General features: G+C 40.9%; 1 protein-coding gene across 1 annotated transcript in view; it reads right to left on the bottom strand.

Annotated features, from left to right (window-relative positions):
* ece2a (endothelin converting enzyme 2a) overlaps window positions 1–27,300 on the bottom strand; it is a gene marked incomplete at both ends in the record, with an annotated part of 100,131 nt that overhangs the window by 39,708 nt on the left and 33,123 nt on the right. Inside the window, one exon of the mRNA XM_079243221.1 lies at window positions 7,626–7,909. Coding sequence (XP_079099347.1) covers window positions 7,626–7,909 — 284 coding nt within the window. The remainder of the gene's footprint in view (window positions 1–7,625; window positions 7,910–27,300) is intronic.

Below are 27,300 nucleotides of genomic sequence, written 5' to 3'. Positions count from 1 at the left end.
GAGTGCAGTCGATCAGTTATAGCATTCACACTATGTGTTGAAGGGTGCAAAGTTTTTGGCCACATGGAACAGTGTGAAGAACATGAAGTCTCTCCATCCAGGACCCGGTATCAGTCATGCGTTATGTCAGTTTAATTGGTTTGGATTTAGTTTGTGAAAGAGTTGAAAGGCTTCAAACGTGTCATTGTAATGATTTCTCTGCCCACATGTATTAACATTTGACTAAGATAAATTTATTTTATTTTTGTGCATGCATTTGTTTCATCATTGAAAATCCACTAAATTAATCATTTGCACAAAATCTTAACATGCTTGTTTAACTTTTATGTACAACATAATCCTCTACTCTGTTATTTATAAAAAAAAAATTCTAATATTTCCAGTATAAACAGCATTTTTTTTTTTTTTTAATCATTTTTCACAAATAAATTTCTATGTTTTATGTTTTTAACCTCAGCCTAAGTACTTGCTGGGAGAACGTGTTAAATTGGGTTTCATATTAAACTGTGCTTCACTCATTTCCCCCTTCTCATCTTTGTTTCTCCATCTCCTTTGCTACCTTCTTCCCATCGGTCTCATACTGGCGCACTGCTCATTAGCTTTCTGTCAGTCTTGGTTTCTATCATCCCCCTCTCTTCTCTCACACTTTCCCTTTTGCTATCACGCAGTTCCCTAATCCTCCTCTCTTTTTTTATAGCATGAATTTGCCATTCCCTGTGTGTGATTTTAACAAATGTTCCTACTTCTCTTCCTTTTCTCTGTAACCTTTTTTCTGTCTTTCTCGCCTTTCTTTAGCTTTCATCTATCTCCATCTGTCACTGTGTCTTAATTTGTGAGAACGCTGTCTGTAAAATAGAAAAGCTCTCAACAGACCTCCCACATTCCTGCAAAAAAACACACTCACACGTGAACAGAAATCGTGACTGCTGTACCCATACAAGCCACAGCGTAGCGCGGAGGACTATGGACTTATCCATGATCACAAACAAACATGCACAGACAGACACTTGCACCGACACACCTGCAAACCACTCAAAGTGTGGAGTACAAAGACAACGGGAGCACAGTCACACATTACCACCATCACACAGCCCCGAGCACAGAGCAGGTGAGGGAAATAAATGTAGAAATGAGGGGAAATGAAGTGAGAATCAAAGGTGAGAAGAGAAGATGTGTTGAAGAGAAGCAGGTGATGACGAGTTAGAAGAAAGTCGACTTTGTTACTGTAATGGTTTCCAAACAGAACAGCTATTTGAGTTCAGCTTCCCTCCTTTTGAAGGAGAGTCAAATCCTCCCATCTGTCCACCATCCACAGTCACTGATCCTTCCTTAATACTTCCTTCTGTCGGGAGGAAAATACCAAGACCACTGACTCCTTTTTATGCATGGGTGTAGGTTGCTATTGTCAGATATCATCCTTAAAAACCTGGCCTATAAGTAGCAGGCTACATGCTAATAATTCCTGAGTTGGGTTCGTCTCTGGTTAATTTTGTAGACTAAAAACACAAGTTAAATCAGTAAAATGAAAACTTCCCTTAAATACAATCCAGATAATATTTTTCAGGTCTCATGACTTTATACATCACATGATCCATCTTAGAGACATAACAGTCAACCAATAGGAGCCCACCACTCAGATTTCGGAGTTAAAAAGATGAGATAACAACACATCCACGTCATGGTTGTATTTGCGTGATGGCCAACACATGTCCAACCAACAGGCTTGAATAATAAAGAAGAAAAAAAATTATATATATATATATATATATATATATATATATATATATATATATATATATATATATAAATGAAAGAAAAAAAATTATATGTGTATAAATATATATATACATATATATATATATATATATATATATATATATATATATATATATATATATATATATATATACATATATATATATATATATATATATATATATATATATATATATATATATATATATATATATATATATATATATACATGTATATATATATATATATATATGTAGACACATATATATATTTATACATTATAGTGAATTTGAAATCAAATGAAAAATACCTTATTAATCCCCAAAGGAAATTCAATTTTCTGACCAATATTGTAATTTAATCTTTTAAATTTTAAATCTTCCGTTTAGTGTTCGTGCTCAAATTTGTTCTTTATGCATCAGAGGGAGGGTTTCTTCATGAGACAACATCAAAATGTGAACCGCTTCAGATGAGATATGAATGGCTTCACTAACCAACTGCAACCTGGAACATGTGGCTAAAACACCGAAGCCTGAAGGTTACAATTCCTCTACAATAGGTTTATACTTTGTCCTTGGATTAAAATCTAAGCAGTGCAATAGTTATTTATCCTTTTTACACCACAGGATGTCATCGCTTTCTACATGCTTTTTAGTTTGTATCACACACAGCAAAGTTTCACCTTGACATGCACACAGCGATGAGGTGGGGTGGCTGTAGCTGGTAGTGGCTCCCCTCATGTAGAGTCCTGGCCATCATATTGGCCACACATAGCGTCACAGCTAGCTATTTTTATGTTTATTTTTTGTCCCCTTTGCAGAACCATCCTGCACTGCAAGGTGGCTTCAAGGCACTTAAGCTGCACACACACACACACACTCCTGATAATAATTGGCATGGTTAGAGAGAGTGGCAGCTGTCCTGACGAGACCAAACAACAGATGAGAGAGATGCCTCTTTCCAACAGGGATGCCAGGCAAATGCTTGGACCCTCAGGGCTGACCAACTTTAAATCCCTTTGGAGCAGAGACAATGTGGAGAGTTTGTACTGACAGCGGTGGCCAGTGCAGATATCCCAGAAAGGGCCCCACTGCTACCTCTCGATCATACGCCAAGCAGGGGTCTTGCACGTGTTTGTTCATGTCTCGCAAATAAAGAGGAGCCAGAGAAATTATCAAAATGAAAAGAAGTTATTTGTCTCACTGTAAACAAAAAAAAAGATTGAAAAAAAAAACCAGTAAGAGTAAAAAGGACTTTAAAACTGTTGTAGGCAGTGCAGGTAAGAAGGTAGCTTAGAGGAGCTCAGTCTGTCCTGCCCCTGGGTGTCAAAGGCTGAAAATAATATCAGATAACTTGGATAATACACAATTTAAGCTGTGTCCTGTGAAGATGAACTGTCAAACTTATAATGCTGAGTTACAGAATTTATAGACATGAAACTTGGATAATGTACAGCTGAAGTTCATGGATAAAAGTTACTGTGTGTTGCGTGGAAGTGGTGTTTGTTTTCTATTTTTCATATGTGCCCAGTAAACTTCATGCTTCTGAAAACTGCATTTATTTATTGATATCCTGCTTTAAATGTAATCATAGGGGCTTCAGCACATAGTTTAATCTTCACTACTGGAGCCATGTGAAATCCTTTTCTTCCCATTAAATTAAAAGAAAAGGACAAACAATTAATTGGATTATGCTTCACCTGAATCATTGATGTTATTTATTTTGCTTCTTTTCTTTTAAACAAACATCTCCAAATCATTTATTGCTAAAATGTTGCAGTTATTTGTATAATATAAACTTCTTTGTTACTCTCGCTGCACGAATAAGGAAACAACTTTGACACATCAAATGTTTTATCTTTCCTAATACTACCTGCATTTCAGATACTGCAGGGTGTGTGTTCCTATGCGTGCTGATCGGAACGTCGGTCTTTAAAAAGAAATGCCTGTCATTGGATAAAAATCTTCTGACTATAAAGTTAACATGAATTTTTATGTAAAGTTTGATCCGTCATGGCAAATAGTCTCAAATGCCATTAATGTCTTCACTTACAACTTATCTATAATTCTACTGGTATTTATTTGTTATTGTTCTCACCTGCTTATTTTCTGTTACAGTCTCAGCTTAGTGAATCTGCTGCTGCAAGCACACAAACCTGATGCCACACATCACAGTGAGCTCCGACGTTTGGCTCCTTCCTTGTAAGACATTTGTGTCAAAACTATTTTGTGACTTGTGTCTGAGGATGTGAGAGCAGAGCAGGTGGGCACGGTGGGGTCGGGCAGGGAGCCGGGGAGTTGATGGTTAATGAGGTTTAATGGTAAGCACTGCGGCTTCAGAGTTTGAGTACAGAATCATTTTTGGACACTTTCTGTGCATGGTAATTACCCAATAGATGATGTATGTTTTCTCCATGTGCTCTTTATCATTCCAAACATGCTGGGGTACTGAGTGTAAACTGGGTGTTTGTGTCGATTAATTTTAAAATGAGAACACAATAACAATTGTGCTTAATTTTAAAATATCAGCATTTCAAATATGCATGTTCAGAGACTGACCTTTCCTGACCTTTTACTTCACTTTTACACCAAATGTGATTATGTATTCAGTCTATGCATTGAACAAAATCCAAAACCTGTAAATACAAATTAAACTTTGAATTGTGACTTATTAAGATAAGCTTCAAATGTGGCAGCGATAGTATCATGAGTAATTCCTTTCCACTCAGAAACCTTGATTTACCTACTTCAGTTAATAGTGGTGTACTCTTGTCTCAGCATGTCAAGGTCTAGCACGGTTAATGACCAAAACACTGTAGTCGTCGCGTTGACACAGAGGTGGCCAATGCTGCAGTCAGTTTTTTTGCAGAGTGCTGAGTGCACTCAGCATCTTGACAGTCAAATGATGGACTGTGGAGTGGAAATGTTAAGTGCCACTATTACTTTCAGAGTAAGAAAGTAATTTACCTATCAACTGTTAATGTGACAGGACATTCACATAATGATTGGAGTGTGGGAAAACTGACTACAGAATCAAGAGCTTAAAACCAGATCCGTAAAACTTCGGCAATCTGCAATTACCAGGACCCCAGAAGAAAGCAACCTTTCAACTTCTGTGTTGCACAAAAGAATAAACTCATTGCTGCTGATTGTATCATGTTTGATACTAATCTTCTCTAGTTTTAACCACATATTGTTCCAAGCACTGGATTAAATTCTCTAAGACAGATAAAATAGCTACAAACACTGTAAAAAACCTGCAGACCTCCAAACTGAAGAAAAAAGCTGCAACTTTTAAATACTGGCAAAGTTTTGACAAAGACAATATACAAATTCAAGCATGTCAACAAACGTGTATAAGTGAGATCTGAATGTAGAATAGGAAACTTAACAGCACAATGAACCGTCACAAGAAAGATTAACGCAGGATGTCTGATAAACACACTCACTGCTCGCAGTTGTGCAACATTCCAGATAACTTCTTTTCTCAATCCCTTGTGAATATAAATTTCTCTGTAAACTTCCATAACTACAGATATGGAAAGTGGAGTAAAATGCAAACTGAGACAAAAATCATCAACTGTAATAATCTAAAAAGGTAATGATGCTTACGCATTTACCAACCGCACAGTGCACATGCAAACTGTTGTTTCTTGCATCAGTAGCTCCATGTTTTGGAGTGGCTGTAAAAGCAACAACTGGTTGTTTCAGTTTAACAAATTTGATAAACACAAAAGGTTTTGAAAGAGCTTTAGTTTCACTTGTTAAACAGTCATTCATGAGGTGTAACAAACCAGTCTAAACATTTTCCTAACTGTGTTGCTCACCAGGAGAAGTAACTGCCTACACTGGTAGGAGAGCATGCAAAAAGAGCTCTGTAAGAGAAGCAGTGAATCACTCGTGCTTTGCAGGGCAAAAATGTCAACTTTAATTACATGTACTATTTAACTGCCCTGTCATGACAGTGGCCAGCATGCAGAAGAAAAAAAAAAAAAAAAAAAAAAATGTGTTAATCCATCTTTTTTCACCTCTGGAATGTGTTTTATAGTCTAAAAATATTAGAAAGAAAAGATGAAAAAGCATGTTATTGGCCCTAAAACTCTTCTTGTGCACTGTATAATAAACTGGCATCACATCCAGATTGCACTATATTTGTCACAAGTATGGACATAACCTTAGCTGAGCATGTGGATATGAAGCCTTAGAGGCATTTTTTTCTGTCACCACATTCACATCATTTAAAACTTGAAGCTTGTGGCCATATAATTTACGTACAAAACATCCAGCTGGAATTAAGTGTGCAGCAAGCTACTTGGCTGGTGGCCGAGGCCTACAGGAAGCAAATTTACAATAGTTATTTTGATAACAAAGGCCAAAAATACACGTGCAGCATCTAATGATTTCTCATTGTTATATTAACTTAATGCTTTTCTTTCCAGTCTGAAGTGTCAACATTCACTTGGTCTGTAAACTGTCTAGAGGACACACCCAAGGCGTTACAAAGAAGCCTCAGCGATTTATGTTTTTATTATCTTTTTATGTTCTCATCAGACATCACTTTTTAAAATGTCGATAAAAAAAGCTTTTTTTTCTCTTTTTACATAATACTTCATTTTATCCTCACTCTGGTCCAATCGTTAAAATGATATGTAAAGTAATCCTCATCTAATCTCATGCTGCTTGTGTGTAGTATTGTCTTTTATGTGAAGCCTGATGTTGCTGCAGTTTCTTGACCGAGACCAAAGAAAGGATGATAATCCTGATTGTACACTTCCAGGACAAATAGTGTTCTGTTTCGGATTTGTTTTTTTCCCCCAGCAAAATAGCAATAATTTAACCATAACAAAATCTTTTAGCAGTCTTAACCAGACAGATAGATACTTTAACTTGCAGGAAATTTACACCAAAATGTTTTGTGTTTAGCGGACTACAGATTAGTGTAAATGTCAGAAAATGTGTTGTGAAGGGATTACTCCGTCTCTCAACCGCAGACGATTCAAACTTCTGATAAATTGCATAATCTTAAATTTTCTGGCATTAAAATAATTTTCTAAGATGGAGGTCTTAATGGTGTAGAGTCATCAGGAAGCCTGCTTATAAGGGGCATTCACGTATTCACGTAGCATGCTTCCAAACTCGTTAACAACGATGTGTTGTGCAATACGAGAACGGATCTGCGCTGCGCTGCCCTGGATGCAGATTCGGTCAGACGGCAGATGGACTCAACTCTAAAGTTCAAATATTTTCAACTTGGGTGCAGGTCTCTTTTGTGACACGCTGATGTGTCTAATTAGAGGAAATATGAGGCAGATCACAACAAATCATCTACTTTGATTGGCAGAAGTTGTGTAAAGAGAGAGCTGCCTAAAGTTTGTTCTCATTACTTTTTTAAAAAAATTTCTGCAAATCTCTTCAACAGACTGTCAAATCCTCAACCTGTAATAGACCTAGAAGTAGTCGCTGTATAGGTGCAGCTACTAGATGAGTCTACTCTGTCCAAACATCTGTCTCGAGGATAACATGAGTCCACTGCATCTTAACTGATGCTCCTACTTAGAAAAATGACTGCCAGTGATTTCCTCTGACAGCTTGAAATATTCTTCCTGCGTATCAGTCTGCCGCTAGTAAATTAATATCTTGAAAACCCTCAGGCTCATTGCAACTGGCACTAAAATTGGGCACAGTTTGAGAATGTATATCTCCATGTGTTGACCCTGTAGTGGATGAAATTCACACAGAATACTGTGCATTAAAAAAAATTACATTTTTTATGGGCTTAACGTCAGTTTTAATTGCTTTATAATATATCAGTCAGATCTCAGTCCTCAAAATATCAAACTTTTTGGAAAATACAAAGATCTTTAACAATACCTCTGTGAGAGCTTGGTGAATAAAACAGGCAGTTTCAGGGGACACCTCCCATGGTGTTTTCTCATCCACCATGATAGCATCCAGAGTGGCCTTCTCTAAGATGACATCAAAGGATGCATCAGAGAAAGAGAGCTGGCGAACATCCATCTGCTGCCAGGTCATACCGGGACAGCTGCTGTACTTGGCACTCATGGTACTGATGCAGATTGAGGAGTAATCTATGTTGGTGATAGTGTGGTAGCCGGCGCTGTACAAGTCACCACTCATGCTGCTGTTTCCACAACCTGAGGGGGCAGAAATAAAACAAGACATGAGGCATTGCCAGGTGAAAAGGGCAAACTTCCCCCCCTCCCACACAGTACAGAGGTAAAAGGGTCATGCACTCAGAAGGGCAAAAGGTAATTAAACTGAGAGGAAGAGCTTGGAATAAGACTGAATCGTAGATTTGGATGGCCAGAGTGTGCCCATGTCATCATGATCACTTTACTTGAGTGAAAAAAAGGCATAAAGATTAATCATAGAACCATGTTCAGACAAGAGCAGCAAGCTGAGGTGGAAACAGGTTGATGTAAGGCTTTGCAGAGCTCTGTTAAAACTGTTACTGTCATAGAAGAAGAAATTGCATCAGCATGAAAATATGTGAAAAGATTTCACCAGCAGGCAGCTGTACCTCTGTTGTAGAACATTTTGCATTGATTTATTGAGTACAGCATGTCAGTCATTAAAAGATTATTGATGATCATAATTATCGTGTCATCTCTTATTTATGAGCCATATTTATAAATTATTTATTACGTTTCAGATTTCAGTGCAATGTAGACATTAAATGTTACACCACCGACTGGCCCAATCTAACTACATACTTACCTAAAGTAATTAAAGTAATTCTACTTAGAATTAACTGTGTTATTTCTATGCTACCTTCCAATATTCAATTTTGTTTTCGCCATTTTTGTTTAGATTACATATCTTTATTTAGGTTGTACATATAGCACAGTCAAAATTAAAATAAGGTTTAATTTAATGATGAAATTAAACACAGTAAGTTATATTACATCAGCAACAGGCCAGTTATTGTCTCTGTGGTGGTTGTTAAGAAGAATGATGAATCGTAAATGATAAATGCTGTCCTTTGCTGACAGCTGTAATCTCCACCCAGTTGGGCAATAAAAGTCCCACAGTTTACTAAACATGACAGCTGTAAATTTAAATACTGAGCGATATCTTTGTTTAGGCAAAAAAAAAAAAATCAGTCCCAGAAGCAAACATAACATAATGGTAAAATAAAAGTGAAGAGACTCACATGAAACAATACAAGTTGAAAGTAACCAACTGAATGTGGCACCTCATCTTTCGGATCAGATGACTCAGATTGTGGAGATGGAGGAGGATGAGTGGGTGGAGAAGACGGGCAAAGACAAAGAGGAATAGAAAAGAGTAGGAGGAAGACTTGTGGGGGGACATATAAACTCTGTCAGAGTGCAAATTGTGTTTCAGTAGAGGATCGTGCGCGATGACTGTCGAAATGGGACTATTTTCTTGTTCTTTTAAGAATGCGTGCACATGCATTGCTTCTGTCTGGCGACATGTGAGAGAGTGTGATAGGTGGAGCTGTGACTTCCAGCAGCACACTGGCAATGACACCTCGGTGTGGCTGTCATTTGTTATCACCTTACTGCTTCTACTAATTACCAGCCTGCAACAGCTTCACAAATGTGTTTCGGAGTGATTCAGTTTTCAGTCTCACACAAAATATGTTGTGGATGTGTATGCGTTGGTCTGTTTGTTGTACATGTGGAAACCTTATGTTGTACAGTCATAGGGGGCATTAAATCTCTCGCAGATAGCACCACACAAGTGAAAGGACAAAAAATGTGAGAAAGACAGAAATAAAGATTATTTTAAAGTAAAAGAGAGATTGTAGCTGAAAAAAAATGGCAAAAAATAAAGCATGATCTGCAAATGCTTGGATAGCAACACATTTTTCACTGCATGTTTCACAAAGCATTTGCAAATACAGTCAAATACATCTGGAGGAGACAGAGCTTTAATTCCATGAGCTGAACAATGTCACAATACAAACATGTATGAAATTAAACAAAAAGTACAATACAATACCCAGTTTACAGAAGCTCAAATGCAAATTAACATTATTTTTAATACTTTGTCAAGAGTCATTTGCATTAAGGTTTCCCCTTGACTGCTTTACGGTTTGGGTATTTGACCTTCTGGCCTTAGTAGGAAATAACTCCCTGAGGTCTGACACTATGTCTTCTTGGTGTTTGTTGGTGTGGTTTGGGTCTTTTGTCCATCTACACCGCAAAGCCCTGCTCTGTCAGCATTCCTGCCTTTAGATGATTCTGAGCAGAGAAGTTTATTCCCTGTCATTTTAAATTCATCCAGGTGCAAAATCACTGGAAGCCGTCTGTGACGACAGTAAAATTAAAGCTGAGTCTGCATTTTGAGCCCATATTAGTGATATAACTTCAGCTTGCATTTTCTTTAGCTAGTTGTTAATATAAGAATCGCATTAAATGTCAACTAGCTTACCAAATCATAGAACAGAACATGCATTTTGTGTTTATTTCTTAATCACAGATTTTTACAAATACAAGCGCGTATATGCCTTGGATGTGTGTGTTGTTGACATCAGAGGGTTTGCTTCTAAACAAGAAAAATATGTATTTACTACTTGTCATGTATAAATGATTGCTTCTTGATGGGTGGTGAGAAGAAAACATAATGTCAGTGAGTTGAATTCCACACACTGAAAAATGCATTTTAGATAAATTTCAAACACACACAACAGCTTTAATGAAAATACTGTGCAACGGAAAACCGGATTCAAAAATGAGTCATGAGTTATAGCTGTGCTTCTCACTCCTGGTCCTCAAGCTCGTGTCCATTCTGCAAGTCCACTCTAACACACCCAGTTCACATTAACGAACCTCCTCACCAAGTTCTTTGCAAGCCTGATACAGGTGTGTTAAAGTATAGTTACATTAAAAACATGTAGGGCAGTGGTACTTGCAAGAATTGAGAAACTGAGTTACAGAACAACTCCCTCTGAAAACAGTGAGACAGAAAAAAAACAACAACTCTGACTTCAATCTTCAAATTACAACCAATTTCATGGCCACTGTCAAGTTTGTGTTAAAAAATAAAACCTGGTTTCCAGGCCACATATGGTGCTGTGCACTGCAAGCCGAATCGTTCCTGACTCTCCCCTCTCAGATCCCCAAGCACGCCAACCGCTATTTTCAAAGGGTTTTCCCCATAGACAAGGCTGTGGATGTGTGTGTGAGTGCATGCGTGACAGATATTTTTCCGCACACTCTGCTCTGACGAAGGGGTGTCACATGACTTGTCGTTCCTAGGGGTTGTCGCAACAAATATAGTACATTAAGGACACAACTCCCAATCTGTGGCATCAGCTGTGACCCCTGACAACCCTGACCTACACAAACCCATCGACCTGGCCCCAGACACATGCAGTACATCAGTTTGTGTATGTGCGTGGGATATATTAGCTTCAAAACAATTGTACAATTGTGCGGTGTTCATCAAAGGTGGGGGATTTCATGTTGCATATATATATATATACAAATCTGGAGCCTGATATCTGTTTCCCTTCAGCTAATTTAGCTCCTATTAACCAGAGAATGCATCCTAACTGGATTATTCAGAACAGCAGAGGGTGGCGCTAAACTTAGAGGTGTCATATCATCTCTTTCTGTTGGCCATGTGAGTGTGTGATGGAAAATCTGAGTCCTGGTCTTAAAATGTTTCATACCACCCATAACAAATATATCAAAACAAACTGGCTAACACCATCTATCAATCATTGTTGAGACATTAGTATATAGCTTGTTAGTGTTGGTTTATTGTGTTTGCTTTTTCAGTCTTTATTTATACAGGAAGTTCTGCACAAACAAGATTTATTTATTTATTTATTTATTTTAATAGGACAAGAATCAACACAGCTGCTACTGAAGAGAGGAATTTGGCCACAGATGGAGGACGCTTCCCACAGCAGATTCAGAGACGCTTTGTCCAACAATGGCATCAGAATGAGCATCTGACTTGGCAATGCTTTTGATATCTGAAAAGCACCTCAGTATTTGACTAATAGCCATGGTGATACATCATAGACAAAGAAACACCTGAAGCAATCCAAAGGAATAGCAAAAGAATCTTTTTCTACAGTAAAACAGCTGTTTCACCAAACAGAATAGAAAACAGCCCCTCAGTACATTCCTACACAATACTTCTGAGTCCAATATAATATCTTTAACCAAACTTAAGCTTGTGTTGTTCTTTTTCATGTTACAAATGAGAACATATGATAAAAAATAAAGAAGAACTTCTAATATTTTTATCAATTTATTTTTACAATGAATATTTATTAACATCTTTATTTTGAGAACATGCTATAGCAAATTTGTAACATCCAATTTCCTTCACTTCTTTTCTTTGACTTGTACAACATGTTGGAGAACTGACCTTGGAGCTTTAAGCTCCAGCAACTCTACAGAGTCCATCTATGGTAATGAGGGGTGGTGGGTGGGGAACCCCTGCGTGTAAGCCAACAGTATGAAATATCAAAGCTGCTATCTGTGAGGTGAGCTGAGTGCAGCAGTGGAAACTCCGTGATGTCAGAGGCATTTGTGGTATTCAATCATATGCCATACTGGTTTAGAGATATAAGGGGACTGTTGCCAATGCTGATGAAAGGTGATGTATAAATGCAGACTTAGAAACAACACTGAGTTCAACCATCAGCTCTCACCAGGCTCTGGGCAAGCCCGAGGTAAATTGACGCCAGGATGACACTTCACTAACTTTAGCTGCAACTGCTGTAAATGTCAACAAATGGAAAGTTCCCATGTGGACCCTGTTTGTTTTTGTGTGTGACTGTGTGTGTACAGGCACATTAATTATGAGGCTGCATGTGGATGTATGTTTGGTACCACAGCTTGTATTAGTACACATTAAAGATGGGAATGGCGAGGAATTTTCCACTATTTATACAGTTGTTTAACTAACTAATAAAGCTTGGATGTGTTAGAGGCTCTGTATGTGTGTGTGTGTGCCATCAGGACTTTAATGAAATCCCTCAGCGTCACATGAGACACACTTTATAACCAGTTAATCCTCATTAGCTTTACTATATTATTGTCAACTGTGTTTTTTTTTTGTTTTTTTTTTAAGTGTAACCATTTAAACTCATGTAACAATAAATCTGTGCATTTATAAAAAGTCAAAAAGATGATAACTGGGTAAACTAGGTTTCTGACGTTGCAATCCCACTTCATGAAAATAATGAACTAGCTGTGCTTTTTGAGCTCTTCAAGGTTTACCACTCTTTCCAGGAGGCTTTATTATTGTAGAGTGGTGCTAAAAGTGGATGGAGACTTTTGTCTTGGAGATATTAGGCATTACTTTGTTGTCCAGACATCAGTCAGACAGTTGTGACTCCTCCTGCCTTCCTCCATCACCTGAAATCCGGCCGGCAATGGCAGTCTTATTGGCCAATATGACAACAGTATTTGTCGGGGGAATTGGACTGCAGTGGTGTGTAAAAATAGAAAATTAGGGATCTAAATCTTTTACAGGTAGGTAGACATCCCATAATCCCATGGCAAGGTGGTAGTATTAAAGCAAGGTTGCCAGTTTCACCATGATTTGTGATTCAATATTAAATGCAAAAAACAGCAGAGAAACATCCATCATACATACCTGTTTGGGTTGTACAGATGGTCATGTAAACTTAAAAGCAACTGTGTTTTTCTAGAAATAGCTAAGTCAATGTGATCATTTCGTCTGTCAAAATTAGCCATATATATATATATATATATATATATATATATATATATATATATATATATATATATATATATATATATATATATATATATATATATACATATATATATATATATATATATATATATATATATATATATATATATATATATATATATATATATATATATATATATATATATATATATAATATTTATAATATAATTTTTTTTTTCTGGTTTTTTTTTCCAAAAGCCATAATACCTTCCCTGGCTGAACAGACATCATCATTATCCGAATCATCACTAAAAAGTCCAAATCTTGAATATTTGTAATGTCCTGTGGAGAGTTCAATGTATACTGTTTTTTTTTTTTCCAAGAATAGCCCTTATATTACCATGCAGTCACATTTAAATTAACTTAAATTGTATTGCTGATATCAAAACACAATTAGAAAAACTGTGCCGTCATGAAAAAGAGACATTATGGATGAAAGAAGTTAACAAAACTAAGAAAATATAGAAAAGGGGGGGGGTATTATGAATACAGCAATGAAGGGACTAGAGATGCATGGCTGGGTTAAATTAGCAGACTCATCTCCATGGTGCTGAGAACCTCCTGCTCAAAATACACCAAGCCGTCAGTGCCTTTGCATCACACTGTCTACTTTTAGATACATCACCAGCTTACAGAGAATCAAATGAAGGGATACTTACAAATACAGCTGGTTATGTGGTTCAGAATGTGTGAATTTTTCCCTTACTGACAACGTTATTGCATCTGCACAACAGTTAGATATTCTTCAGTGAAACTCTTTCCAGCCATTTCAGATGCTCCAGCAAAGTTGCATCAGCACCATGGCCAGATGAAATTCTCTGAACAGCTCGGTACTTCCGGCGAGTTCTCCTTACAAGTCTTTTCTTCTCTCCACTTACAAAAGCAACCTCAGTTATGTAACCGGGTGTAGAGATAATTAGTGACTGAATAATTAAGCGTGTGCCTGTGACAGTGCGACTGTTTGATGGAGTGTGTGCTTTTGTGTGTGTGTGTGTGTGTGTGTGTGTGTGTGTGTGTGTGTGTGTGTGTGTGTGTGTGTGTGTGTGTGAGATTGAGATGGAGGACTTTTGGAAGGACTCCACTGTATGAATCTGCCCCTGTGTTGTGGCACGAAGCCGAAAGCTTCTGCCTTTTCCAAACCACCAACATGCACCAGGAATGAAAGCTTAGCAAATTGCAACAAGACAGAGAGCCTTCTTTTCTCACCTTGTTGTCTTTTTAAATTACTTTGTCACAACTGAACAGTTATTGAAAGCCACCCACATCCCTCTTTATACTTTTATTTAAGCCTTGTTTATACAACCTATATAAGCACAAGTCAAGCATTTGCTGGATAAATTTTTGGGGGAGGGAAATTACAGGCTTAAGTGCGTTAGACTACAACCTCTGCACAAGGAAAAACACTCATCTTTGAAAGCTGTGGCACTTAACTTTGCATTTAAAGCCCTAGTTAACTTGCGTGGGGTCAATCAAGCGACTGGAAAAACGACTTTTCTGCGGCAAAAGTCAGCGGATCGGAAACGATGGCTAGAAGTCTGTGCAGCTGTCAGACAAAGTAGGCGAGATGGCAGCAAGTACGGTGACTAAAAGTGGGAGTAGGAGTGAGACAGAAAGACAGACAGTGGAAGATGGAGGCCAAATGATGCAATGCGATCTGCCCTTTCTCTGTAAATGAAGAAGCAGTGGGGGCAAACACACACCATGAGTCAGGTCTATCACTGCACATCAGCCGCTTGTACTGTATAATGTTGTGACTTGTCATACATCCAAATAAAACAAAAACAAACAATCCTCCCTCTAAATAATGAATAATGATACAGTAAGGGACGCAGATTGGTATGATATGATGATAGTTAACTATTCATACAGCTATTGTCTCCATCTATCCATCACTAGCAATTTTCATCCTCCTGAAGTGGCAGAAGAATTCACATCAATCATCACAGGACGTCTAAATATAATCATCTTCTCACAATGACACCCATAAAAATAGATACAAGATACAACAAAACTGCATCTCCTTTGGAGGTAAAAACATGTTCCTGGACTAGTTTGGGTTTTTTTTTTTTTTTTTTTTTTTTTTTTTACTTTACATTAACATGACTTCTATGGAAGCATTGGAACAAAATATTCTTTTGTTTATATCAATGGAGTTTTTATCCCTATTGGTTTTCAATGGTTTTACCAGATTTTATGTGTGTGACTTGAACAGTCTCTCACGTCAGTCTGGATATAATCCAGACATACAGCAGATCTCTAAGGCAGCTGACACTTTCCACTGTGCCATGCTTGTCATGGAAAATTGCTATCACTCTAGTATTCCACAGTAAGCACACATGTAACACCAGCTCTTCTTTCCTTTAACTTTAAAAATCAGTGTGCCATTTCTCCCTGCAGTGGAAAGATCCACACTGTCACAGCTTTTGTCACTCGATAAAGTAATATCACCTTTAATATGAGCTGCAGTAAACTGTAGAAGTTTTGTCGGTGGTTTAGATGCAGTCATATTAACAGCAGTCATATTAACCCCCACCCCAAGTGAGTTTTTACAGTAGCAATATTATGCTCCACAAATAGAGACCTGCGCATTTGCAAGTGTGTGTGAATCTGAGGGGTTTTGTTTTAATCTGTCGGTGAGTCAGTGTTGTTGCAGCAGAGGTCATGATTCAGCAATAAACCAAGTGTGTGAGTGTGTGAAAGATCAGATTCGATTTATCTGACCTTATGGACACACTGAGCCCATTCAACAGATCGAGGCAACCACAGAGAGAGAAACATAGTGAACGCCAGCAAAGTTAGAAGCGTGTGGCTGTGTGTTCTTCCTCTCCAATGACAGCCTTCATTCATAAATGAAGATTCAACAAGCTGACAAAGATCCCTCAAATATTTCCTAACAAGTAGGACAAATTAGGCACTACAATGACAGATTGCTGTGCAAAAACTCTTTTCTTTTATATGTGTTAGTAAGTTCACATTTAATTGAGGCCATTACAAATGCAGGTACATGCTGTGAAAAAGACACATGCACACAAACACACAGTGACAGACATGCACACAATCATTATGTGTGGAGGAAAAGGAGAGGGTAACAGCAGTGTATGTCTTTTCAATTAGCCACCTACCAAGACTACGTCTGTGACAAAATGAAATGGCAGGAAAAGTACAGGTATTATTAAGTTTAAAAGCACACACACACACACACACACACACACACACACACACACACACACACACACACACACACACAAAGGCTCAAACTTGACTTGACTGGTTAATTTTCTGCCTGGTTGGCAGGCGGGTTTGTCAGTTCAAGGTGCCTGCGTCTGTATGCAAATGGCTTTCTTGCCTGACCTTGGTGTGATTATGCAGTATGGATCAGGTTTTACAGAAGAGGGCCGGTCCACTGTGGTAGCATTATGGCTGACAAAGCATATTGATCCCTGCAGGAGGAAATAGCATGTCTCCCTGCAGTGTCATTGTGTCAAGGGCTGCTCTGAATATGGGTTTTTAATCAGGATGATTTGAGAAATCTGAAGTGATGTGACAGCAGCCCATTCAAGGTGAAAATGAGCAGTGTTTTAAAGAAAAAAAAAAAAAATCCAACCCTATTTTCGGGGGGAAAGTGACACCACAGCTCAGTTCCAGTAGTTATGATAATTATGATAAAGCAATCGAACACTGAAAGTGATACATTTGTCTTTAAAAACTACACTGATACATCCAAGCTCTGTACTGTGGCTTAGTTCACACAATTTACAGCAGAAAATTGTAGTAACAGCAAATTGCCTGGGTTACCTGTTCCTCTAACAGCCTTTGAATTGTGCTGATTAGAGTAAAATGGCCTCCAACAAATCATCATCCTGTCGGAAAGATATGAGAAAACTACTCAAATACTTGAGAAGAATCACAATTTAAAATCAAACAGCCATTAGTATCCAAACAGTGATCATTTTAACCTAAGAATTCTGCCGCTGTCTCCAATACTGTAGTCATATACATTTAATAAAACACCTTAAAGGCCCAGTGTGGGACAATTACTCCCTATTAGTGGTTCGCTAATTGAATGTGAACAACCGAGTAGTGCTCTCTGGCACCTCACTGTTTATTACCACTACCGAAGCCGTGGAGGGTCACATATGTGAAAACGTCAACATCTTGCACAAGTTGGAGTGTTTGCCAGGTGATGAAGTAGAGAACGAAAGATTCTGTTTTGTTATTGATACCAATAAGATACAATCATGCCCTCCATGTATTAGGTACCTAGCTACTGCTAATAGCAAATTTCATTGTGGGAAATTGTGTGAGGCGGACATCAACTCCCACCCCGTTTGACAAATCAGATTAAATAAATCATGAAATACGAGAAAAAAGTCTAGGAAGAAACTACTTAAAGAAGAACACTGTTGTCTGCTGGAACGACTTATGTGAAGAGGAGCAGCAACAGAAAACTGTTTCCACTGTAGGGTAACACTTTCCCTCATGAATTGTCTCCATCTGGTACACGCCACACCAGTGTTTCACCTGCTTATTTTTCTTTTTCTTTTCTTGGATATTTTTTCCTCTCTCTCATGGAGCAAAAATTATGTATGCTGCCCCATTTCAGAGGAAAAATGGCAAGCGGAATGATCAATGATCGCCTTTGCTTGTTTCACTCCTGACAACACACAGGGAGGCACAGCATCAACATGTCCGGCTAAGAAGTTTGTCCTCTTTTGGTTACCTTATTTAAAGATAGCCACACAAAATGGCAGCCTTTGATTGGGTACACCACCACCTATGTATCCATCCATCCATCCATCCATCTTCTGCCGCTTATCCGGGGTCGGGTCGCGGGGGCAGCAGCCTGAGCAGGGAAGCCCAGACTTCCCTCTCCACAGCCACATTTGCCAACTCTGCGTGGGGGATCCCTAGGCGTTCCCAGGCCAGCCGAGAGATATAATCCCTCCAGCGTGTCCTGGGTCTTCCCCGGGGTCTCCTCCCAGAGGGACGTGCCTGAAACACCTCACCAGGGAGGCGTCCAGGAGGCATCCTGACCAGATGCCCGAGCCACCTCAACTGGTTCCTCTTGATGCGAAGGAGCAGCGGCTCTACTCTGAGCCCCTCCCGGATGACCGAGCTCCTCACCCTATCTCTAAGGGAGAGCCCGGCCACCCTGCGGAGGAAACCCATTTCAGCCGCCTGTATACGAGATCTCGTTCTTTCGGTCACGACCCACAGCTCATGACCATAGGTGAGGGTAGGAACGTAGATCGACTGGTAAATCGAGAGCTTCACCTTCTGGCTCAGCTCCTTCTTCACCACGACAGACCGGCGCAGAGTCCGCATTACTGCAGACGCCGCACCGATCCGTCTGTTGATCTCGCGCTCCATCCTTCCCTCACTCGTGAACAAGACCCCGAGATATTTAAACTCCTCCACTTGAGGCAGGACCTGACCCCCGACCTGGAGAGGGCAATCCACCCTATTCCGGCTGAGGACCATGGTCTCAGATTTTGAGGTGCTGATTCTCATCCCAGCCGCTTCACACTCGGCCGCAAATCGCTCAAGCGAGAGCTGGAGATCACGACCAGACGAAGCCAACAGGACCACGTCATCCGCAAAAAGCAGGGACCCAATCCTGAGGCCACCAAGTCGGATCCCCTCAACCCCTCGGCTGCGCCTAGAAATTCTGTCCATATAAGTTATGAACAGAATCGGTGATAAAGGGCAGCCTTGGCGGAGTCCAACCCTCACCAGAAACGAATCCGACTTACTACCGGCAATGCGGACCAAGCTCTGACACCTGTCGTACAGGGACCGGACAGCTCGTACAAGGGGGTCCGGTACCCCATACTCCCGGAGTACCCCCCACAGGAGCCCCCGGGGGACACGGTCGAATGCCTTCTCCAGGTCCACAAAGCACATGTAGACTGGTTGGGCAAACTCCCATGACCCTCCCAGGACCCCAGAGAGGGTATAGAGCTGGTCCACTGTTCCGCGACCAGGACGAAAACCACACTGCTCCTCCTCAATCCGGGATTCGACTATCCGGCGGACCCTCCTCTCCAGGACCCCTGAATAGACCTTACCAGGGAGGCTGAGGAGTGTGATTCCCCTGTAATTGGAACACACCCTCCGGTCCCCCTTCTTAAAAAGGGGGACCACCACCCCAGTCTGCCAATCCAGCGGTACTGCCCCCGATGTCCACGCAATGCTGCAGAGGCGTGTCAGCCAGGACAGCCCCACAGCATCCAGAGCCTTAAGGAACTCCGGGCGGATCTCATCCACCCCCGGGGCCTTGCCGCCAAGGAGCTTTTTGACCACCTCAGCGACTTCAGCCCCAGAGATAGGAGAGTCCACCCCTGAGTCCACCAGCTCTGCTCCCTCATGGGAAGACGTGTTGGTAGGATTGAGGAGGTCTTCAAAGTATTCCTTCCACCGACCCACAACGTCCCGAGTTGAGGTCAGCAGCTCCCCACCTCCACTGTACACAGTATTGACGGAGCACTGCTTCCCCCTCCTGAGCCGCCGGATGGTGGACCAGAATCTCCTCGAAGCCGTCCGGAAGTCTTTCTCCATGGCCTCGCCGAACTCCTCCCATGCCCGAATTTTTGCCGCATGCCGCTTAGCCCGCCGGTACCCATCAGCTGCCTCCAGAGTCCCACAGGCCAAGAAGGCTCGATAGGACTCCTTCTTCAGCTTGACGGCATCCCTCACTGCTGGTGTCCACCAACGAGTCCTGGGATTACCGCCACGACAGGCACCAACGACCTTGCAGCCACAGCTCCGGCTGGCCGCCTCAGCAATAGAGGCACGGAACACAGCCCATTCGGACTCAATGTCCCCCGCCTCACTCGGGACATGTTCGAAGCTCTGCTGAAGGTGGGAGTTGAAGCTCGCTCTGACAGGGGACTCAGCCAGACGTTCCCAGCAGACCCTCACAACACGTTTGGGCCTGCCAGCTCTGACCGGCTTCCTCCCCCACCATCTGAGCCAACTCACCACCAGGTGGTGATCAGTTGACAGCTCCGCCCCCCTCTTCACCCGAGTGTCCAAGGCATGTGGCCGCAGGTCCGACGATACGACTACAAAGGCGATCATTGAACTGCGGCCCAGGGAATCCTGATGCCAGGTGTACATATGGACACTCTTTTGCTGGAACATGGTGTTCGTTATAGACAATCCATGACGAGCACAGAAGTCCAATAACAAAACACCATTTGGGTTCAGAGGGGGGGGACCATGCCTCCCAATCACTCCCCTCCAGGTCTCACTGTCATTGCCCACGTGAGCATTGAAGTCCCCCAGCAGAACAATGGAGTCTCCAGAAGGAGCACCCTCCAGCACTCCCTCCAAGGACTCCAGAAAGGTAGGGTACTCTGAACTGCTGTTCGGTGCATAAGCACAGACAACAGTCAGGACCCGTCCCCCCACCCGGAGGCGGAGGGAAACTACCCTTTCATCCACCGGGGTAAACCCCAACGTGCAGGCACCAAGCTCGGGGCTGATGAGAATGCCCACACCTGCTCGGCGCCTCTCACCATGAGCAACTCCAGAGTGGAAGAAGGTCCAGCCCCTCTCGAGGGTACTGGTTCCAGAGCCCAAGCCATGCGTCGAGGTGAGTCCAACTATATCTAGTCGGAACCGCTTAACCTCGCGCACAAGCTCAGGCTCCTTCCCCACCAGAGAGGTGACGTTCCACGTCCCTAGAGCCAGCTTCTGCAGCCAGGGATCGGACCGCCAGGGTCCCCGCCCCTTGCTGCCGCCCAGCTCACATTGCACCCGACCCCTATGGCTCCTCCCGCAGATGGTGAGCCCACGGGAGGTGGGGCCCATGTAACCCTTTCGGGCTGAGCCCGACCAGGCCCCATGGGCGAAGGCCCGGCCACCAGACGCTCGCTCTCGTACCCCGCCTCCAGGCCTGGCTCCAGAGGGGGGTCCCGGTAACCCGCGTCCGGGCAAGGGAACATTCATGCCCAGGTTAGTCGTCATCATAGGGGTCTATGAGCCGTGCTTGGTCTGGTCCCTCCCCTAGACACCTGTTTGCCATGGGTGACCCTACCAGGGGCATAAAGCCCCCGACAACATAGCTGCTAGGATCTTCGGGACGCACAAACCCCTCCACCACGATAAGGTGACGGCTCAGGGAGAGGACCACCTATGTATTTATACCTAATTCATTGTGAGCCACGTGAATTTTTTTCATTTGGATGCAATGGAAATTAGACTTCAGTAAAATGTAGATTTATTAAAACAATACTTAATTTTTGCAAATAACAAAACCAAATAAGTTAGACACTGAACCTTTAAAGACATTATGCTGCAGATCATAACCTGCCTGACAGGTTTGAAGAGATAAGGCTTGAAGATACTTCTGCAATCTCTCTGCATTGGGGCTTTGCCAACACACATCTATATGTTATATTGTTTTGCTGCCAATTTGGGGGCAGTCTCAAAAATTTGTGGAACAATCTTAGCTGTGGAAAACTCTTGGTTTGGTTGATGCTGTTAATGGTGTTTTAGCTTTTCTCTGCTGTGGAAAACACTGAATGCACAGTGAAGAAAGATACTTTGTTGTAAGGTGAAATGAAGTATTAAATATTCATAAATAATTGTGCAGTGATAAGTATTGGCTTAGCTTTTCACGTGTGCTTCTTTGCTATTTATTAGATGGATGGTGCTTTGTCCATCTTTTTTTGGCCTCCTCTTGCTTGAGTTAATTTTCTGCATCATCTGCAACATCTGCGAGGGCAAAACATCTAAATAAAAGGATACCAAAAAAAACAAATAAAAGAAATGCTCTACAAGGGCTGTGAATGGGAAATATCTTTTTTAAAAAAAGGACAAAACTGACTGAGCAATTTGCAGCTTTGTTTTCAATAAGAAAAACATGGCAGCTTAAACAAATCATTTTAGTTTATCTTTATTTGTATAGAACTGATTAAAAGCAAGTTTTTTTCTGCGTTGTTCTGAGACATGTTTTGGCAGTTGATTTAGACAATGTTACATAGCTAATACAAGTCCTAGAAGCTTCCTGTATATCTTATCCTAGGGACAGCTCTTGGTCAAAACTAACTCAAAAGGTCTTCATTGTAGTTAGATTAGCTAGATTGTAGTTAGATGGCAAGTTAATGCCATCCAAAGTAAATATCTAGAAATATATAGCTAAACAGTGACTTTCTGAAGAGTTTGGGTACAAAACAAATCTCAGTCTTTACTGAATTGAGAAAAAGAAAATTCACTAATCCAGGCCTTCACATCTATAAGACATTATTGTAATTTGACCAACTGATTCTTTTCTATAGTATTAGTTAGTATAATCTGCATGGCATTGGAAATTTATGCCATTAAGTGTCATTCACTCAGAAACCACTAACATCTGTGCCAGATAAATGAGAGTCTAAAATTGCTGTGTGGCTTGAAATTTAAATGATGCAGGTGTCGACAATTTAGTTTTGAACATTAAAAATGCTTCAGACTACGATTAGCAGATATAATGTTGCCCAACGCACAGAATACTTCAAAACGGTACTTGCTCTAAAATAGTTACTGCAGTTTGTACCAATATGATAGTGTAATTTGTAGTCTGCTTTCAGATCGTCAATGAGCATCTGACAGAAATGAAGTTGCTAATGAAGAGTGAGTCAGCCTCTGAGACAGGCTGGTGGATGAAGATGGTGATTAATGCAGCATGCTTCATCCCCTCCTCTGATCTGCTGCTACATGCAATATGCCAATGCGTCAACACTACTCTCCATCATACACACACAAACACACACACACACACACACACACACCATTCATCCAGCTGTTTGCTTGATACTTTAACAAGAAGCTGTCATTTACTTTTTGTGAGCCACATCTGTACATATTTCTTGCAATTATTCACTGTATAATGAAAGATGGATAAAAGATAATGGCGTTGAAAGTCTCTGCTGCCTTGACAGCGCAACATGACATGCAGACACTCACATTAAATAATCTGTTGTCACTTAGTCATGACCACTTCCCGTTTGGTAGGAACTGCATGTCCTTCATCCATGAGAAAAGAAAGAGAAGATGAAGAGGACGTGAGAAGTTTGAACGAGAGAAATCAGAGTGTCAGTGTGAAACAATAGTTATGTGGCTGGTATTTCCCAACAGGCTCCTGCAATACAACCATTACCCATCAGATCATTATTTGAGAAAAGAGGAAAAAAAAGGAAAAGAAGTGACCTTTCACTGCTACTGCTTAAGTCAGACACTCTCATTCGTTCAGCATTGAGGATGTACTTATATGGGCATAGGAACAGCAACTCCAAGTAGACCTGTGCTAGTCACAGTAGGGATATCTATGATGTTCTGAGGCTACCTGTGGTGTCGGGAGGACGACTCAAACTCATAACAGCTTTCACAAGGCTGCAGGGGATTGAGAGAGAGGTATGAATGACATTCAATTTGTTCGAAATGAGAGAGCGAGGGATGTAAATGGTTGGGGCAATGAATGGGGATAAGAGCGAAGGAATTTAGTGGGTGGGGAAAAGAGTGAAAGGGAAGAGATGCGGAAGAAGAGCAGGCTGAGATAGATAAGTGTGAAAAGGCATAATTGGCAAGTACGCCGATAAAGGGGAGAGTATAAAGGCTGGAAGAGAGCGGGTGGTATGACGTATTCACAGTCTTTCTCCAGTTCTCTCATCTCTCTCTTGCTTTCTCTATTAGGCATCTCTGCTGCAGCGTTGACTCCAACAGCATACTTGATGAGAGAGCCCGCACAGTTCTCAAGACCCAATACACACACTTACACACAGCTGGTTGAGACATTGCCAGGTTAAGCGACAAGTCTGGCACTGATCCTGATCTGATACTGCAGGTTTCATGGGGGCTGCACCCTTTACAGCACCTTTTTCTGGCTACAGGATCTTTGCTTACTGATGGAGTGCTGATGAAAAAGCAGAAAACAAATGCATTCAATAAAAAACATGTCATAAAATAAACTAAAGAGCAAACATAAAGAAAAAAATAAGTATTTGGATATCCACGTACACAAAATACATTACACGCCTGGTTCCACACCTTAATAAACACCACTGAGTACACCGATGAGTCTGGCATCGTGACATGGAAGAAACAAATGATCCAATCAGCAGCATGGGAGGACTCGCAAGAAGCCATTCAGTGTCATGAGTGGGAGTAATGCCATTGTCAAGTAATGGCGTTTAATGGGCTGGAGAGAAATGTCCATAAAAGTTAAGTTTTGTCTGTTTGTTTTTTTCCCCCTGTAATCAACATATTTGAAGAATATTCAAAGAATATTTATTGGTATGAAGAAACAATCACAGCAGTCGAAAAGAATTTCTAAACACCTTTGTCATTTTCTCTGTTGTACATGCCAAGAGCTACTGGTTTTCTTGCCCTTTTTCTCCTCCAGTTTGGTTTTCAATGAAAGACCATCATTCTTTTTACAACAGACTTCACTGCCACCCGATGATATACAATATAAATAAGTTTACTGGCCCCACAATGGCTAATTAAAATGGCCCAACTAGACCCCACAAATATCCAACTGCATTCCTGAAGGGTCACTGTGGTGCAGATTTTAGATGTTTCCTTAACCAAACCCACTCTGTTTACATTAAATGATCATTAACAGGTTTGTGGAAAAATTGACAAGCTGGTAAGAGATCCACTTAATTTGAATCAGGTGTGTTGGTGCCGACAGACACCGATAATCTACAGGGCAGTGACCTTCACACATCTCTGGTACAGGCATTTGTTATTGTTTCTTTTTATCAGGTCTGGTTAGGAGGCGGACACATGCTGGACAGAGAATCCTTAAACAGTTCTTTATTATCAGAAGTGCTGTATTGGCTTGCAGGAAGTGTAGGCAAAAAAAGCAGAAACTGGTCCAAAAACTCACAGGGCAGGAAGACTATGAGCAGGCAAGGCCGCGGCCAAGAGGACACTGGAAAACTGGGTAGAGAACACTATGACACGCCCTGCGATGGACTGGCGAGCTGTCCAGGGTGTACCCTGCCTTTTGCCCAAATACTGCTGAGATAGGCTCCAGCTTCCCCACGACCCTGAATTGTATTAAGCGGTTTGGAAAATGAATAAACGAATGAGTGAACACTAAGACACTAAGGCTGCAATGCAGGGAGAAACTCACAAAATGATCTGGCAAGGAAAGAAGGCAGCCAGCCACCTAAGTACACTCAGAGGGAAAGACGTTGGTGAAACACATGATGGTAATCAGGAAACAGGGAGGAGGAGATAACCCACAAGGGAGGGGAAAGCGAGGCACCTGGACTTTCATTTCATTTCATGGACCTTACTTTCATTTTCCATTTTCCATATTTTCAAAAGTAAGAGCTTTCAAAGTATAGATTCTTGTGGGAGAATATGCGGAATTCTTAAGTCAGCTATAAGGTGCTCAGTTCCATCAACCAATATAACCAGCAAACTGTGATTACCATGATTGCTTGCCTCAAAACTAGAGCATAACAAAAATTTTTAGAGTTGATGCCAATACCGATATTTACTAGCTAAAAATATCTGAAATCCGACATATCAGCCAACATCTGATATATCAGACGTCAGTCACATTCAGTTGGTTTAGCTGACAGTGATAATACATAGGATAATGGCAGGTGTTTTGAAACCGATAAAATATGTGTTTAAGAAGATTCATTCACAAACACAGCTTATGACAATAAATCATAATGTCATATTTACTGGTCAGTGAAAATTTTCATCCCTCACTTAATACATGGGACTAAGCTACAGTTTAAGTAACAGTGTAGCTGCTTTAGAATAAAAGCAAAGCATAGTATTATCTATTTGTGAATTTTTGACCTCCTGTAAAATCCGCATAGCAATTTGAAGTGAAAGAGGATGCTATATAATAGTCATATTCAGTTGTAGTCTAAATTATTCAACCCGACTGCAAATTAGGTTTATTGGCAAAATGTACCAAAACTAAAGACTTTTTGCAAATAAACAAATGAAAAATAACCTTTGAACTAGTTCAACAAAACTATTTTTTTCCAAATTCAAAAGAAAAGGCCACTTTCAATGACCACTGCTGTCTCAAAATTATTCAGCCCCTAACGACAAGCATTTTCAGTACGTAGAGCACCTTTTTGCTTTTATGACCTGCTGCAAACGTGATACACAGCAGCCTCTGGCAGCATTCCTAGGAAATCTTAGCTCCTTCTATATGGGCAAAGGTCTCCATTACTCTAATGTTCTAGGGTTTGTGTGCTGCAACTGTCTTTTTCAAATCCCACCAAAGATTTTTGATGGGGTTTGAGTCATGCGAATGCCACAGCCACTCTCACATCTTCCAGTACTTCTTTTGAAACCAATCTTAGGTAGACTTTGAAGGATGCTTGGGACTTTGGAAAGTCTAATGACACCCAAGCTTCAGCTTCCTCACAGACAGTATCATACTTTCTCTCAGGATTTCCTGACACTTGATTGATCCATCTTTCCCTCCATGGTAACTTCCACTAGCAAAGCAGCCCAGACCATCACTGATCCACCCCCATGCTTTACTGTAGGCAAGGTGTTCTTTTCAGCATGGGCTCTATTCTTCCTCCTCCAGACATACTGCTGGTCAATAAGCCTAAAAAGTTCTAGTTTTGTTTCTTTGCTCTATAGAACAGCATCTCCAAGCCTCTTTGGCTTATTTATGTAGTGTTGAGCAAATTGGAGATAGTTTTTCCATGCACTTTTGGGTCGGTAGTGGTGTGTGTCCTGAAGGTCGGGCATGGAGCCCTCCACAGCATGTAGTGTGTACCTTACTGTGGAACTTGAAACCTTAATGCCTGCTGCCACCAAGTCTTACTGCAGATCT

This window comes from Telmatherina bonti (assembly GCF_933228915.1).
Source record: "Telmatherina bonti genome assembly, chromosome: 7".
Classification (NCBI taxonomy): Eukaryota; Metazoa; Chordata; class Actinopteri; order Atheriniformes; family Telmatherinidae; genus Telmatherina; species Telmatherina bonti.
The sequence above is the reverse complement of the archived record's forward strand: the minus strand, read 5'-3'. Positions and strand labels throughout refer to the sequence as shown.